Here is a 14,583-nt window from a genome sequence, read left to right on the forward strand (position 1 = left end):
CCCCCAATACCACTGTGCTGTAGAGACTGTGTCCCCCCCAATACCACTGTACTGTAGAGAATGTGCCCCCCCAATACCACTGTACTGTAGAGACTGTGTCCCCCCCCCAATACCACTGTACTGTAGAGACTGTGTCCCCCCCCAATACCACTATACTGTAGAGACTATCCCCCCCCAATACCACTGTACTGTAGAGACTGTGCCCCCCCCCAATACCACTGTGCTGTAGAGACTGTGTCCCCCCCAATACCACTGTACTGTAGAGAATGTGCCCCCCCAATACCACTGTACTGTAGAGACTGTGTCCCCCCCCCAATACCACTGTACTGTAGAGACTGTGTCCCCCCCCAATACCACTGTACTGTAGAGACTATCCCCCCCCAATACCACTGTACTGTAGAGACTGTGTCCCCCCCAATACCACTGTACTGTAGAGACTGTGTCCCCCCCCAATACCACTGTACTGTAGAGACTGTGTCCCCCCCAATACCACTGTACTGTAGAGACTATCCCCCCCAATACCACTGTACTGTAGAGACTATCCCCCCCAATACCACTGTACTGTAGAGACAGTAGGGGGGGCATCAAAGGGCAAGAGAGATGAAGGAGAGAAAGGGGAGGGTTCAAATTCATCCCCCTCTCTTTACCCCTCCATAATAATAATAATAATATGCCATTTAGCAGACGCTTTTATCCAAAGCGACTTACAATCATGCGTGCATACATTTTTTGTGTGTGGGGGGTCCCGGGGATCGAACCCACTACCTTGGCGTTACAAGCGCCGTGCTCTACCAGCTGAGCTACAGAGGACCACACCCTCCACACCCTCCACTGTGTACTCCTGAGACCTCGGGTCAGCAATCTAGCCATTTCCCGCTAACGACGTTACAGCCATTAGGGCCTGGCTGCTTTCTTTCTGTAGCATGTCACATGGACACGGGTCATGCCACTGTACTGTAGAGACTATCCCCCCCAATACCACTGTACTGTAGAGACTATCCCCCCCCAATACCACTGTACTGTAGAGACTATCCCCCCCAATACCACTGTACTGTAGAGACTATCCCCCCCCAATACCACTGTACTGTAGAGACTGTGACCCCCCTAATACCACTGTACTGTAGAGACTGTGTCCCCCCCAATACCACTGTACTGTAGAGACTGTGTTCCCCCCAATACCACTGTACTGTAGAGACTATCCCCCCCCAATACCACTGTACTGTAGAGACTATCCCCCCCCAATACCACTGTACTGTAGAGACTATCCCCCCAATACCACTGTACTGTAGAGACTGTGTGTCCCCCAATACCACTGTACTGTAGACTGTCCCCCCCACACTGTACTGTAGAGACTGTCCCCCCCCCCTCCAATACCACTTTACTGTAGAGACTGCGTCCCCCGTCCCCCCCAATGCCACTGTACTCTAGAGACTGTGTCCCCCCCCCCCCCCCCCCCCCCCCCCCCAATACCACTGTACTGTAGAGACTGGAAGGGGTGGTAGGAGGGGCTTTGGGTTGTTTTTAATCATATCCTCGGCTGTACAGTAATGTGTAGTCTTGGGCTAGTACAGTGTGTGTGTTGGTGCGCTTTTCTCACTGTACAGTGTGTGTACAGTCTAGTAAGTATGTGCGCGCTCACTGAGCCCATGACAAAGCCCCCCCTCCCCTCGGAGCCTGGGCCAGAGCCGTGACCTTGGGAAATGTCAGCCCGCCCACGGGGTGGCCCTGCCTGTGTCACACAAAGCCGTGGTGGCGGGGTGCGGCAGAGGGAGCGCTGTAGCGTTACGGCTAGCCTAGCGTCACTCGGCCTAGAGGTGTAGTGTTGCGTGGAGGAGCCTCGAGAGATCAACACTAAACCCACGAAGGAGAGCGAGAAAGATGGGGAGAGTTAGGGAAAAGAGAGGGGGAGGGCAGCAAAGGGCAAGAGATGAAGGGAGAGAGGGAGAAGGAGAGAAAGGGGAGGGTTCAAATTCATCCCCCTCTCTTTACCCCTCCACTGTGTACTCCTGAGACCTCGGGTCAGCAATCTAGCCATTTCCCGCTAACGACGTTACAGCCATTAGGGCCTGGCTGCTTTCTTTCTGGAGCATGTCACATGGACACGGGTCATGCCTCGCATACTTCTCCCCTCTGGCCCGGCTCAGGTGACTAAAAGCTTTCAGGGGGAGTGAACGGCAGCCTTGGAAAAACAGTAGGTCTTAGACCCGCTGACATTCTCTCTCACGCGCACGCTCTCGCTCTCTCTTTCTCTCCCTCTCTTTCTCTCTCTCTCCCTTTCTCCGCTTAATGGCGTCTTAGGAAATGTAAGGAGGTGAAGGAAGTCACACACAAAGGGTGCGCGCGCACACACACAGGAACTGTGGAAAAAAAGAGCGGTCAGGTCTGTGGTGTCCTGTCCTCCTATAAGTGTACAACATCTTATTTTTCCTGCCCTAACCTCTGCCACAGAGTGTGTGTGTGTCCTGACTCCTGTGTGTGAGAGATGGAGTGTGAGCTAGTGTCCCAGTGTGGTGTGTAGACCTGTAGCTGTGCATGTACACTCGGTTAGAGCGGTCGGGCCACGGTTGCGGTCACCTCTCTGGCCCATAGCCGGTGACGACCAGACCAGATGTGAGCTGACTCTAATGATCCCTGCGGGTCACCGGGCGGGGTTGCCGAGGCAACCGCTTTCCCCTCTGCCTGTAAACAGAGAAGCAACCCACCAGTGTTCTTATATAGGGTCGTCAGGGTGAAGACTAGCCTTGATGTGTGTGAGCGAGAGCGAAGAGAGCTCAAATGATGTTGTGTGTGGAGAGGAGAGATTGTGTATCAGTGTACGAGTGTCATGGCTTCTTCTGACCTTTTTTTGTTGTTGTTCCCGCTCTCTGTTTTCTTCGGTTGATGCTCCATGGGTTAATTTTTTTAGTTGAAGCCTCTGTACTGTAGTAGTGGGTGGTGGGTGGGGGGGTCAGTAAAGTTTTGACATTTTCTTCGCCCAGGCTTGTTGCTTTTTGACATATTTGTATGGAAAGGGGTTAATATGTATCAGGAATACTCACTTTCTTTTGTTCGCCCTTGTCTGGCAAGCTGTAATGTTTTGCTTATGAATATTGATACACCAAGTGTATATTAATGACCCTGGGTGACCTTAACCCTATCCTTATTGGCTCCCTGGTGGGATCTGCATCGTCATGAATATTCAACAGGCTCTGTAACCTCCATTACCCTAATCTTTGCTGTCTAGCCTCCCAGAAGGTCCTGTCGTCATGGTAACCCCGTTACTAGACTCCTTAGGAAAAAAAATTGACCCTGGGAAAAAAAACCATGTTGAAAATAAAGGATTGAAAAATCATCGAAGTTATTTTATCCACCGTTGCTGGCGATTCTCAGTGCTGAGAGAAAGGCTTGGGGAAAGCTGGTGGATTTTGTTGCATTAAAGCTCCTTGGATTTTCAGTGTTATTATGATTTTCTTCAGTCATTGCCAAGGCAGTGAGTTACCCCTTGCTGAGAGCGCCGACGTCTATTTGGTATCTTTAATAGGCTGTTCCCTTTGTACTTAGCTGGTAAATGGAATTGAGAGTGCTCACTTGCGATAAAGAGGTGTCAGAATGAGTATATAGTGTAGTAGTCTGGCTCACTTTGTAATCCAGGGGACAGGTGACTGCTGATTGTTGACTTACATCGTCAAAGTCAAGGCTGTTCAATTCAATGCCTCCTAGATTGTCATTTAATGATGCACTCTCAAACCTTTGTATAATTTTTGCCAGTAGTTTTGAAATTGGTTCTTAAGAGCCAAAGGTGGTCCCCATTTTTTTGTGTACTGCGTCATCAAATTGTGTACTACGTCGTCCATTTCGTATGATATGTTACGTCCTGCAATTTTATTGTAATTTGTTTTGTGCAATTTGTACTATATGTTACAAATGTATTGTGCTTAAGATCCTGGAGTTCATCTTTAATGACAAAATCTGGTCCTTTCCTGGGTAATGTTCATTAGGGAACACTGTAGCAAAACGTTGTAGAACAGAAAAAACTAAAACAAGTGTTTTCATATTGGATAAGTTCAGGTAGCACCTCCCCGTTTCCCTCCGTTTATGACCCAATGAACATGACCCTGGTTTGTCCTCAGCTCTGGTCATGATGATCCCTTTCTCCCTGTTTCCATCTCAGTAAAACATCTCTCTTTTCCTCTCACCAAACTATTCCCTAAACGTCTCTTCTTCTTCTTCTCTTCTTCTCTCCTGTAGATGTGGACAGCGTCGAGGAGGGTGGGCCCGACGGGGGCTGCTGTCCCGTGGAGGAGGACGGCGGTGCTGGCTGGTACGGGAACGCCTCCGACACGCGCTCCGAGTCGTCGTACGGCGGCGACATCCATGACGACCATGAGCTGTTCCTCCGCGGGGGCTCCTCCCCCACCCCCTCCCCAGACCGACCTCCGGAACACCCCGACACGTCGACCGAGAGTTCCCTGGGGGGCTGCCCTACGCCTGTTCACAGCCACCACCACCACCACCACCGGGCCTCCCTGGAGCTCCTGAGCCTGGGGGTGGACGGAGGGGTGTTCTCTGCCCAGGATACCCTTTCCTCCGTGGTGTCCTCTCTCTATGGAGAGGCTGCCTCCGAGGCCCTGGGTAAACCCCTGAGCAGTAACCTGCGGCGTCTCCTAGAGGCTGGGTCATTGAAGCTGGATGGGGAACTTCTGGGGAGAGTGAGAGGTGGGGGAGGAGAGTCACCCCCTATAGGCTTAGCCCCAGCCCTGACCCTCTCCCCCTCCTCCCATCATGCTCAGCAGCTAAGTGCCCTCGCCCGAAAACTGGCGGCCAATAACAACAACAACAACAGTGGAGGCTCCGCCTCGGTCTCACCTGCCTCTATTGCCATGTCGACCACCGCCATCAAGCAGGAGCCCTGCGACCCCTTCGCCTCGGTGGTCGCCCCGAGCAACGGCGCCGGCTTCGTGTGGGTGGGAGTGGCCGGCGACGGGAAGTGGCCCCCGGCGGGTTGTTCCGCCTCTGGCGGCGGGTCCAGCCTATCACCGGACTCCGCCATCCAGAAGCTGAAAGCGGCAGCTAACGCGGTTTTACAGGACAAGAACGCCACCGTAGCGGCCTCATCTACCTCCTCTTCCTCATCCTCTTGCTCCACAGTACCCACCCTGGGAGGAGGAGGGAGCCGGGGAGGAACGGACGACTCGGTACGCTTCGATGCCTTCACCTCCCCCTTCAGCCCTCAGTCGGCCAGCTCCACGCTAGCCGCCCTGTCCAAGAAGGTTAGCGAGCGCTCTCATACCTCCTCCACCTCCTCATCATCAGACCACCAACACCAACCCTCCCCCGGCTCCTCCTTCCTCTCCCTGGTCTCCATGACTTCCTCAGCTGCGCTCCTCAAGGAGGTGGCGGCCCGGGCGGCAGGGAACCTCCTTGCTGATAAGATGGAATCCCCGCTGGGGGCCCCAGCAGGAGGAGGGGCCCACCAGGAGGACATGAAGCCCCTGCTGGACAGGAACCAGAATGCAGGGACCCCCACAGGGCCCCAGAGCACCATGGACCTGCTGCTGCCCTCCACCCCCAAGGGAAGGGCCAAACCCAGCAGCCAAGCAGGTAGGCTAACCCACCCTGACCCTCCACATTTTCTTCCTGGGGTGGCATTTGTTGTCTATAAGCCTTATGGTGAGTTTTTGGATATACAGTAGCTAGCTACATTCAGATTTTTTGCAGTTTGGGAAATGTAATAGTGCGTTTATCAAGATATTATGTCAGCTACATTTTGTTGTCTTTGTGACAAGGTCAGAAACATTGGAACATTGTGACATACAAAGTGCCCCTATCCATCAATCCCAGAAGGTCTGTTTCTCTAGCAAGGTTTTATACAACAACGAACCGTTGTGGAAGACCTTCCCACCCCCAGGTTGAACAGAATAACAACAGTAGATTTTTTTCATTTCAATCAGTTATTTCACCTTGCATTTTTAAAGGTAGTTTGTCAGTACTAGTTTATTTCACCTTGCACATCCTGAACTGTCCTCTATAAAGAGATGTGATAGTTCATTGCCTCAGATATCAAATCCTCTTCAGCTTTTCAACTTGATTTGAAACCATCTTTTACAGATATTCTCCAAGCTTCTGCTTATTATATGGAATTAAAGCTAGTCGCTAAGCGAATGTCCTAATATGTTTAATCCCTTTTATATTACACTATACAGTGGGGGAAAAAAGTATTTAGTCAGCCACCAATTGTGCAAGTTCTCCCACTTAAAAAGATGAGATGCCTGTAATTTTCATCATAGGTACACGTCAACTATGACAGACAAAATGAGGAGAAGAAATCCAGAAAATCACATTGTAGGATTTTTAATGAATTTATTTGCAAATTATGGTGGAAAATAAGTATTTGGTCAATAACAAAAGTTTCTCAATACTTTGTTATATACCCTTTGTTGGCAATGACACAGGTCAAACGTTTTCTGTAAGTCTTCACAAGGTTTTCACACACTGTTGCTGGTATTTTGGCCCATTCCTCCATGCAGATCTCCTCTAGAGCAGTGATGTTTTGGGGCTGTCGCTGGGCAACACGGACTTTCAACTCCCTCCAAAGATTTTCTATGGGGTTGAGATCTGGAGACTGGCTAGGCCACTCCAGGACCTTGAAATGCTTCTTACGAAGCCACTCCTTCGTAGCCCGGGCGGTGTGTTTGGGATTATTGTCATGCTGAAAGACCCAGCCACGTTTCATCTTCAATGCCCTTGCTGATGGAAGGAGGTTTTCACTCAAAATCTCACGATACATGGCCCCATTCATTCTTTCCTTTACACGGATCAGTCGTCCTGGTGCCTTTGCAGAAAAACAGCCCCAAAGCATGATGTTTCCACCCCCATGCTTCACAGTAGGTATGGTGTTCTTTGGATGCAACTCAGCATTCTTTGTCGTCCAAACACGACGAGTTGAGTTTTTCCCAAAAAGTTATATTTTGGTTTCATCTGACCATATGACATTCTCCCAATCCTCTTCTGGATCATCCAAATGCACTCTCTCTAGCAAACTTCAGACGGGCCTGGACATGTACTGGCTTAAGCAGGGGGACACGTCTGGCACTGCAGGATTTGAGTCCCTGGCGGCGTAGTGTGTTACTGATGGTAGGCTTTGTTACTTTGGTCCCAGCTCTCTGCAGGTCATTCACTAGGTCCCCCCGTGTGGTTCTGGGATTTTTGCTCACCGTTCTTGTGATCATTTTGACCCCACGGGGTGAGATCTTGCGTGGAGCCCCAGATCGAGGGAGATTATCAGTGGTCTTGTATGTCTTCCATTTCCTAATAATTGCTCCCACAGTTGATTTCTTCAAACCAAGCTGCTTACCTATTGCAGATTCAGTCTTCCCAGCCTGGTGCAGGTCTACAATTTTGTTTCTGGTGTCCTTTGACAGCTCTTTGGTGTTGGCCATAGTGGAGTTTGGAGTGTGACTGTTTGAGGTTGTAGACATGTGTCTTTTATACTGATAACAAGTTCAAACAGGTGCCATTAATACAGGTAACGAGTGGAGGACAGAGGAGCCTCTTAAAGAAGAAGTTACAGGTCTGTGAGAGCCAGAAATCTTGCTTGTTTGTAGGTGACCAAATACTTATTTTCCACCATAATTTGCAAATAAATTCATTAAAAATCCTACAATGTGATTTTCTGGAATTTTTTTCTGTCATAGTTGACGTGTACCTATGATGAAAATTACAGGCCTCATCTTTTTAAGTGGGAGAACTTGCACAATTGGTGGTTGACTAAATAATTTTTTCCCCACTGTATAAGGACATACACATTTTATTTATTGTATTACGGATGCCCCACTTCACATAAACAAATTATAAATAAATTTAGCGTTTTTTAAAATGTATTTTATTAATAAGAAATGATTATTTTAAACTATTCTTTTTGACAAATTGAATGATTCGCGTCACAATTGTAGTGGTAGGGATTCGGTTCAATCGCGGTGAATCGAATCATGCGAATCAAAATAATAATTTGTGAACAGTAAAATAAAAAACGTAGTAGTCTTCCTTTTGGATTATGTCGCTGAAAAACGTGTTTTGTAGATACTTTAAGTTGATTTGGACAGCTAGTCAGTAGTCATCTTGCAGTGAACTCTTCTAAGGTAAGATAAATGACTAAACTAGAATAGGTACATTTCCTGAAGAAAATGTGTGTGCTTGCTTCAGCTGTCAAAAAATATTTTTTATAGAAGTGGGAGTTGTTAAATGAAGAATTCAAGCTAAATAGAAGCTGAAGCAGTTCAATATAGTAAGAATAGGTCTGATTACTTTAGTTGAATGCTATATATTTCAGCTAGCACATCAATTATGAACAATTTGTAGGGTCCCCTGACTGGGACTCAAACCCTGGTCCCTGTGACTGTCATAATAAAATGGCTAAAATCTCTTGGTGAGGTCTCTAGGTTTGTATTTATTTTATTAATGTATTTTTTACATTTTTGCTCGCTCGCCCCACATTTTAGAGAGCGAGAATCCCCTCCCCGTCTTGCCTGAGTCTGGGAAAAGGTTTGTGGGCCTGGCAGGGGGTCCAACCTAGACCGTTTGCCCTCGGATCTGCAGTCTTTAAAAGAGGGCCGGCAGTGTGTGCTCTCAGCACAGTAGGAACCGGGTGTCCATATCCATCTCTGTTCTGCAGACGCTTCTGGCTCCAACAACCTCCCTTTACCAGTCAACTCTGTACAGACTGGTGGAGGTTGGAGCCAGAGGAGTCTGCAGTCAGGGCCTTCTCCTCAGATCAGCATTCAGCAGATTCCCAGCCAAACACAATCCCATCAGAGTTTACACTGGGCAAGTGCAGAACAGACTATGGGAGGTGCACAGTACTACATAGAGCCATGGCTACATGGAACTCTATTCCACATCAGGTAACTGATGCAAGCAGTAGAATCAGATTTAAAAAACAGATATAAAGAAACCTTGTGGAACAGCAGGGACTGTGAAGAGACCCACACACACACAGACACACGCATTCACATACTAACTCACTCACTCTGCACACACATACACATGGATTTTGTGTTGTAGATATGTGGTAGTAGAGTAGTGGCCTGAGGGCACACTTAATGTGTTGTGAAAAGTGTTATGAAATGTAATATTTGTAATTGTATATAACCGCCTTAATGTTGCTGGACCCCAGGAAGAGTAGCTAATGGGGATCCTTAATAAATACAAAATACCATACCCACACGTACACACACACAACCCTCTCTCTCTCCTCTCTCTCTCTCTCTCTCTCTCTCAAAATGAGCAGCCTTTAGGGAGAACAGTGGAGTGTGTTCCAGGTGAGATGGATGGGCACTTTTGAAGGATTGTGTCGTAACCCTTTAGCCGACTCTAAAATGGCTGGATCAAATTGACTTGAGACAGATGAGAGGGAGAGAGGCAGTCGATGTAATATTCTGTGATCTGCATGTTAAAAAGGGTTGTCGGCGGTAACCTGCAGCCGTCAAGGTCGCAGTGGAATGCTGTACAAATGCAGGTACTTGTCTGGTGGCCAGACTGAAAAAAACATGCCCTTGGTTATTGATTGTCCGGTTTTGTTTTATTGCAGTTGGCTGGTCTGGTATGAAATTGTTACACATTTAGCCTATATTTAGTTTTACTAAATATTTCTTGATAATTGATCTTGATTACACTGGAGAGGAAAATAATACGCTGACGTACTGACCACTTAAAATAATACGCTATCTGACATACTCACCACTTAAAATAATACGCTATCTGACGTACTCACCACTTAAAATAATACGCTATCTGACGTACTGTCCACTTAAAATAATACGCTATCTGACGTACTCACCACGTAAAATAATACGCTATCTGACGTACTCACCACTTAAAATAATACGCTATCTGACGTACTCACCACTTAAAATAATACGCTATCTGACGTACTCACCACTTAAAATAATACGCTATCTGACGTACTCACTACTTAAAATAATACGCTATCTGACGTACTGTCCACTTAAAATAATACGCTATCTGATGTACTCACCACGTAAAATAATACGCTATCTGACGTACTCACCACTTAAAATTATACGCTTTCTGACATACTCGCCACTTAAAATAATACGCTATCTGACGTACTGACCACTTAAACGCTGCTCCATCTTTTTTCCTTCTCCTCCAATGAGCAAGGAGTCCATGGTTATCTCCTCCCCTCTCCTCCTCCTCTCCCTCCCTCTACCTCTCCTCCTCCCCCACCACTTCTCTTCTCTCCCTCGCTCCAGTCTGTTGGGCCGCAGATGGCAGTTTATTGTTGCAAATAGGCAGTCTCGAGGTTTTACACCCGGGGTCAATGAATGGCTGAGCGCTGTAATTTCACCAAACACTGATTACCAGATGTTTTTCAAGGAACAGGAGCAGAATACTTATGAAGCCATCGATGACAGGCCCGTGGTGAATTTGTAATGCAATCATGGCGCATCCTAATAAGCCCAATTAAACGCCGTAATAGAGGCCGGATATGAAGCCAACAACAATAATCGAGATAATAAAACAGTAAGTTTTACTTATTTTGTTCCCAGACAGGCAGCAAATGATGGCAGGCTTTGTCGAACGTTGAACGTTTTCAGCTTGAGGTGTCTGGAGGTCGTGTCTAACCGTGTGGTAATCGTAACAAAGTCAGTTGCACCTTAGAGAGGCTCCATAGTATGGGCGGCAGGTAGCTTAGTGGTTAAGAGCGTTGTGCCAGTAACCGAAAGGTCGCTGGTTCTAATCCCCGAGCCGACTAGGTGAAAAATCTGTCGATGTGCCCTTGAGCAAGGCACTTAACCCTAATTGCTCATGTAAGTCGCTCTGGATAAGAGCGTCTGCTAAATGACTAAAATGTAAAAATGTAAAATGTAGTATGTAACTCTTCTCTGGAAAGGAAGGAATGGACGAGTGATGGGGGAAAAAATCAATACAGTTACATATTTCAAAATTATGCCAAAACTAAGGTATTTTTCATCCTATAGCTTGTTCTCCATGTTCTTTTTAAGTGGGGAGCCAAGATGTTTTCAGCACTTTTATTGTCCTGACTGATCAAAACTCGTTTTCTCATGACTCTCTCTTGTCTCTCTGCAGCAGTGAGTAATATGTTTGGAACATCGCAATAATATCACATTATGAAATCGCAATACACATAGAATCGTGAGAATCGCAATACATATCGTATCGGCACCTATCGTATCGTGAAGTCCCAGGCAATTCCCAGCCCTAGAAATGGACTTGTTCCAATACTTCAGAAATGCATCCTTCACCTTCCTAGCTTCCTTCTTTTTCTTCCTTGAAGTAATCACAGATCTGACATGGGCTGGATTGGTGAAAGCTACAAAGTGGAAACCTTACTTACACCTTACCAATCACTTATAGATCGGATAGGTGTACTGACATCATGCAAACGAGGAAGGAATGATGCGTTGCTTAAGTATTCATTCAGGGCACTGTATGAACTAAATTACATGTGTTTTTACTGAGCTGCCCTTCTTGGCCAGGTATCCCTTGGTAAATAATTATCCTGACCTCACTGGAACTTCCTGGTTAAATAAATAAATGTCTCATCCCCTCTCTTTCCTCTACTCTCCCAGGTTCCCCGGGGGAGGACGGAGGGAAACCATTCCAGTGTCCGGTGTGTGGCCTGGTCATCAAGAGGAAGAGCTACTGGAAGAGACACATGGTGATCCACACCGGCCTGAAGAGTCACCAGTGTCCCCTGTGCCCCTTCCGCTGCGCCCGCAAAGACAATCTCAAGTCCCACATGAAGGTGAGATGGTGGGAGCCTGTGATGACTCCTTTGACCTTTGACCTGTAACCTCGTAGTGTTATCCATCCCCTGAGGTCATAATAGGAGTGGAAGTGCTGCTAATGCTACTAATTGCTGAAAGGGAGGGAGGTGCACGCTCTAGTCAGTCACCTCTAGTGTAGTGGGTAACATGCCTGAAATGATACTGTAGTTGGTAGACTAAAACCAGAAGGGGTTTTAACAAGACCGAGAAGCTCCAGGTGTTGAGGGAATCCTTATTGTTTTACGCTCTTATTTAATCTCTTTTACTCATTTTATTTCAATTATTTATTTGCATAGGGACAGATACAATTAGCCTAAAACATTGACACACGTTGAATGTACAACAGTCAGATGCATTGCTCCATTGTACCTTACGCAAATGTTCAGTGCTTGTCCCCAAGTGAGCATCATTGCTTTGACTGTTGTTGCAGTGACAATGCGCAGGTAGCCCCCCCCCCCCCACTCATCCTATCCCTGTATCCCAGGTCCACCAGCATCAGGACCGGGGCGAGACGTTCCAGTGCGAACTTTGCCCTTTCACCTCCTCGCGACACTTCAGCCTCAAGCTCCACATGCGCTGCCACCAGCACTTCCCCCGCTCCGGGTCTGCCTCCGACGGGGTCAAGGTCAAGGAAGAGGCCACCACGGACACGGAGGGCGAGGGGTCACTCATGGGTGACTACAACCCCGGGGAGTCCCCTCTCCAGTCGGACGCAGGGAACCAGAGCTCCCCTGGAGTCTCCAGCCACCACGTCTTTATAAAAGAAGAGCCCCAGGAGAGGGAGCTGTCGGTGCTTTCGCCCTTCACCCTCTGCAGGGACAGGGAGAGGGAGCGTCCTGGTAGTAGTGGCAACTCCCTGGACCTCTCAATGGGGGGAGTCGGCTTGGGGGTGGGGGTTCGGTCCAGTCCTGGTGGAGGTCCAACGGCGGCGTCCCTCTTCAGCCCGGACATCACCACCAAGACAGCCACCGACCTGCTCATGAAGCTCTCAGGTAACCATGACAACAACACCCATCTAATGGACACCCAATCCAACACCTATTCATCACTGACGAGATTTCACAAAAGGTTTATATAAACGTTAGACTGGTGGTCAACTTTTGATGGCCATTTCAGGACTTTTGAGCATCTTAGCATATTTCTTAGGGTTTCATCATGAATGTTAATGAACTTCAACTCATCCATCCAATAACCCCAACACTCCCTTTGCCTCTCCAATAACCTCATCAACAACAAACATGCTATCGTTAGCTATAATAACACTAGGTATCATATCAGGTTTGTTGAGATGCATTCCACCGTGTTGTGACTGTCAAAGGATCAGTTACTTTGAGACAATGGCTGAAGATTGATGGGGAAAAGTGTGCCCAGGGTTGGGTGGCAAGGTCGGGGTTGAGGCTGCCACTCTAACTCCTAATGCCATTTAATTAAATTGAGATCTCCTGAATGAGGGGATGCGAAGGGAGGAGGGGGGGGGGGGGGAACCCTCGGAACATTAGATTAATTAAAAATGTATGCATAATTCATAATTTGAAATGATTAGCACCCTTAACTTCTGCTCTGTGACCCTGGCTAGGATGCGGCGTGCGATGTGCGTCGTGGAGAGACTGGGCAGGTTTAGTTAACCCCTCCCCCTCCAGTTCGGCTCCGTGCCGGTGCCCCCCGGGTGCCAGTCGCACTTCACTCCCAGACTTCGCAATCAAGCCAGGAAAGTCCCAGAGGAGAGAGAGCCAAGATGGCTTCTTCTCTCACAATGTCAGCCCAGTGTAGTGGCGGACGGTTGGCGGACATCTTAGTTCAAGGGCGGCGTCATTCATGCAGTACCAGAGAGAATGTCACACTTTTTTTAAAAGGAGAGGATAGAAGTGGACTTGAGTGATGATTGAATGAACGATGATGTTTTAATAGAATACTAGTCCTTTTGATTACCGAGGGCTTTCATGATCATCTCTGTAGCGCGGTTGGTAAAAAAGAGAGGGGGGGGGGGGGGGTTGGACCCAAAGCTTTACTCAGATCTTTTGCACTCTTAGCTGGGCCATATAGCAGACAGGGAGGGGAGAGAGGAGGCGAAAGGGATGGGGGAGAGGGGTACAGCTTCTTCTCAGGGGAACCTCGAGACTCTTTCTTTTGACCTCCCTGCCAAGCGCGATTGAGTGTGTACACGCGGCAGCTCATCGCTCCTGATTTACCACTGCTGTCACAGTGCCTGTCTCAATCCCACAAGGGCTGGAAGAGAGAGGGGGCGAGGGGGTGGAGGATGGAGAAAAGGGCTGAAAGGGAGAGGGGGTGGAGGATGGAGAGAAGGGCTGAAAGGGAGAGGGGGTGGAGGATGGAGAGAAGGGCTGTAAGAGAGAGGGAGAGGGGGTGGAGGATGGAGAGAAGGGGTGGGAGAGGGGGGTGGAGGATGGAGAGAGGCTGTAAGAGGGGGTGGAAGATGGAGAGAAGGGGTGTAAGAGAGAGAGGGGGGTGGAGGATGGAGAGAAGGGGTGTGAGAGGGGGTGGATGGAGAGAATGGCTGTAAGGAGGAGGGGGTGGAGGATGGAGAGAATGGGTGTAAGAGAGGGAGAGGGGGTGGAGGATGGAGAAAAGGGGTGTAAGGGAGAGGGGGTGGAGGATGGAGAGAAGAGGTGTAAGAGGGAGGGGGGTGGAGGATGGAGAGAGGCTGTAAGAGAGGGGGGAGAGGGGCTGGAGGATGGAGAGAAGGGGTGTAAGGGAGAGGGGGGTGGAGGATGGAGAGAGGCTGTAAGAGAGGGGGAGAGGGTGTAAGAGAGAGGGGGAGAGGGGCTGGAGGATG

The 14,583-nt window shown here is 48.4% G+C and overlaps 1 protein-coding gene across 1 annotated transcript in view; it reads left to right on the top strand.

Annotated features, from left to right (window-relative positions):
• LOC311123244 (zinc finger protein 827-like) overlaps positions 1–14,583 on the top strand; it is a gene marked incomplete at its 3' end in the record, with an annotated part of 60,258 nt that overhangs the window by 23,075 nt on the left and 22,600 nt on the right. The window contains exons 2-4 of the mRNA XM_084197500.1: positions 4,228–5,580; positions 11,592–11,767; positions 12,274–12,781. Of these exons, the coding sequence (XP_084053626.1) occupies positions 4,228–5,580; positions 11,592–11,767; positions 12,274–12,781 (2,037 nt within the window). The remainder of the gene's footprint in view (positions 1–4,227; positions 5,581–11,591; positions 11,768–12,273; positions 12,782–14,583) is intronic.

The sequence above is a fragment of the Coregonus lavaretus genome (genome assembly GCF_964263955.1).
Source record: "Coregonus lavaretus genome assembly, contig: HAP1_SCAFFOLD_2544, whole genome shotgun sequence".
NCBI classification, from domain to species: domain Eukaryota; kingdom Metazoa; phylum Chordata; class Actinopteri; order Salmoniformes; family Salmonidae; genus Coregonus; species Coregonus lavaretus.